The following is a 2,727-nucleotide window of genomic DNA, read 5'->3' on the forward strand; positions in this document are numbered from 1 at the left end:
CCCGGGACGGCCCGCGCGGTTAGGAGCGTGTTAAACACACCGAGCGCCACTGCCGTGTTTTAATTGTCTGCGTTAGAGTCGAACGGATTTTTTTAAAAATAGGCGCGTGCGATTTTCAGGGAAATGTCAGAGTTGTGAGGAGTTTGGTTTTGCAGACTGCTGGCCCCGCTGCCGGGCTTGCGTTGCCCACAGCTGCTGCAGACCGCGGCCCTTCCCGGCCTGGCTGCTGGGCCGCCGCTCCCGGCCCTGGGAAGCTGTTCGCGCGAGCTGGCAGAGTGCAGAGAAGCAAGCGTGCGAGCTGGTTTCCCGGAGACACAAGTCATGGCCCTTTGTGTGGAAAACAATCGTCCTGCTGAGCAGTGTTTGGAGCTAATGAGGGTGCTTTCTACCCCTTTTCCAGGTCTTCGTGTTCGATGTGGGAAAGGAAACCTGGAAATCCTACGACTGGTCAAGAATTACAACTGTGGCAGCTTTTGGAAAGTACGATCCTGAGCTCATGTGCTATGCTCACTCTAAAGGCTCCAGGATAGTACTGAAAGGTTGGTCACGTTGTGAAAACGTGGATATTTATGTGATACGTGGATAAGAACGTAATGTACGTAGGGCTACAATACCTTGACATTTCACATTCACTTGTATGCAGAGTATTAGAAGTCAGTAAGAGGATTAATTAATAAGGGGATAATGCACACCGGACTACAATACCTTGACGTTTTGCACGTGCTGGTATGCAGGGTACTAAATAGAAAACCAGCGGTGGCTTCTGCCACAGTAGTAACCGTTCCAGTGACATCCAAGTAAAAGTTCTCTAACGGAACATTACAGTTATGGAGGAACAGGGAGGAAGGAGGAAAGGAAAAGCCTGTAGAAGATATTTATTTGGGTCTGTATTCTGGATGTTACACGCAGTACCCGAAAGACAGGGTAAGGGAAGGGATTTTTAAGTAATTTTTAGTATTTTTCACTTAAAGCAATCCTTCTGTATTAGGAAGTGGTTGAGTTTTAAAACATGAATACTCGGGACTCTCTGCAGGTACAAATGCTGATTAAAAAGACAAAGTCCATTACAGCTTACCTGATGTAATGTAAGTTTTGGCTCTGTTGAGGCAAAAATGGAATCCAAGACCACAATGTGGAAAGCAACAAAGGTTAAACATCAAAGTATGTTTATCTAAACAGTAAGACACAGTCCCTCTGGCTCCATGGAAATACCGAAAGTACATTGATTTCGAGAAAGGAAGTTTACAGTGGCTAAAAGAATATTAAAGAGAAGTAAGGAGATTAAAATTATAGAAAAAAATCCAAAAGGAACTTAATTTTAAACACCGCTGTCTCAAAGAAGCTTGGTAATCTCTTCTGGGGTGGGTTCTCAGAATTATGCTTGGGGGAAAAAAGTTAACTCCTTTGTATTTTACCAGTATGGGTGTGGGGATTTTTTATTTTGCAGTTATGTTTGTTGGCTGAGTAAAGTCAAACCTTTCCTCCTTACTATTACTTCGGTGTAAATACGTGTTAACTCTTGAAGGCCTCTTGTCTAGGTGATGTACCTCTTAAGGAAATTGTTGATCCTGCTAAAAGAGCGGCATGGATATCCCAACAGGTGGACCTTGCAAAAAACCAGTATATGGATGGAATTAACATAGATATAGAGCAAGAAGTTAACGAAACCTCGCCTGAGTATTATGCATTAACAGAGCTTGTTAAAGAAACTACAGATGCTTTTCACAGAGAAATACCAGGATCACAGGTAATAATAATGTACTTTATACATCTAATGTTTGTTTTATCAGCCGAGCAGCTTCTGCTATAGTTCATTAGTATCACCACGTGTTAAACACTGTGCAACATTTGGGAAATACTGTCTTTAAAACTTACAGTTTTTTTAAAGAGAAAACAAGAGCGCCTAAGGGCCATAAAGTTGCTGGGGGGAGGGCAATCTCAATCCATCCCCCTCCTACCAGTTTGATGCCAGTGCCAGCAATAGATGCCCAGAGCCTGGAGAAGGATCACAGCAGAAGAGCACCTGAAGAGCAGCACAAAGGAATTCCAGCCACTCCAGCCAGTAAGTCGGCTTCATCGGGGGCCCAACTTAAATGCATCTATGCATTTAACACATGTAGCATTGGGGAATAAACAAGAGGAGTCAGACGTGCGCATGCCTGCAGGGCTATGAACTTATTGGCATCACGGAGATGTGGTGGGATGGCTCCTATGACTGGAGTGTTGGGATGGAGGGATACAGGCTCTTTAGGAAGGACACACAGAGGAGACGGGGAGGGGATGTCGCCCTCTATGTCAATGACCAGCTGGAGTGCATGGAGCTCTGCCTGGGGATGAACGAGGAGCCGACTGAGAGCTTATGGGTCAGGATTAAAGAGAGGGCAGGGACAGGTGACATTACAGTGGGGGTCTCCTGCAGGCCACCTGACCAGGAAGACCGAGCGGATGAGGCCCTCTATAGACAGATAGGAGCAGCCTCACGTTCCCAAGCCCTGGTTCTCATGGGGGACTTCAACCACCCCAACATCTGTTGGAGGGACAACACAGCAGGGCATAAGGAATCCAGGAGGTTTCTGGAATGCGTTGATGATAACTTCCTTCTCCACATGATAGAGGAGCCAACAAGGAGAGGTGCTATGCTGGACCTTGTTCTCACCAACAAGGAGGGGCTGGTGGGGAATGTGAAACTCAAGGGCAGCCTTGGCTACAGTGACCATGAAATGGTGG

At 46.1% G+C, this 2,727-nt stretch overlaps 1 protein-coding gene across 1 annotated transcript in view; it reads left to right on the forward strand.

The window, feature by feature from the left end:
- Positions 1–2,727, forward strand: part of CTBS (chitobiase, di-N-acetyl-) — a 9,480-nt gene that overhangs the window by 500 nt on the left and 6,253 nt on the right. Inside the window, exons 2-3 of the mRNA XM_009333893.1 lie at positions 401–539; positions 1,539–1,747. Coding sequence (XP_009332168.1) covers positions 401–539; positions 1,539–1,747 — 348 coding nt within the window. The remainder of the gene's footprint in view (positions 1–400; positions 540–1,538; positions 1,748–2,727) is intronic.

This window comes from Pygoscelis adeliae, unplaced genomic scaffold (genome assembly GCF_000699105.1).
Source record: "Pygoscelis adeliae isolate BGI_AS28 unplaced genomic scaffold, ASM69910v1 Scaffold10, whole genome shotgun sequence".
Lineage (NCBI taxonomy): Eukaryota > Metazoa > Chordata > Aves > Sphenisciformes > Spheniscidae > Pygoscelis > Pygoscelis adeliae.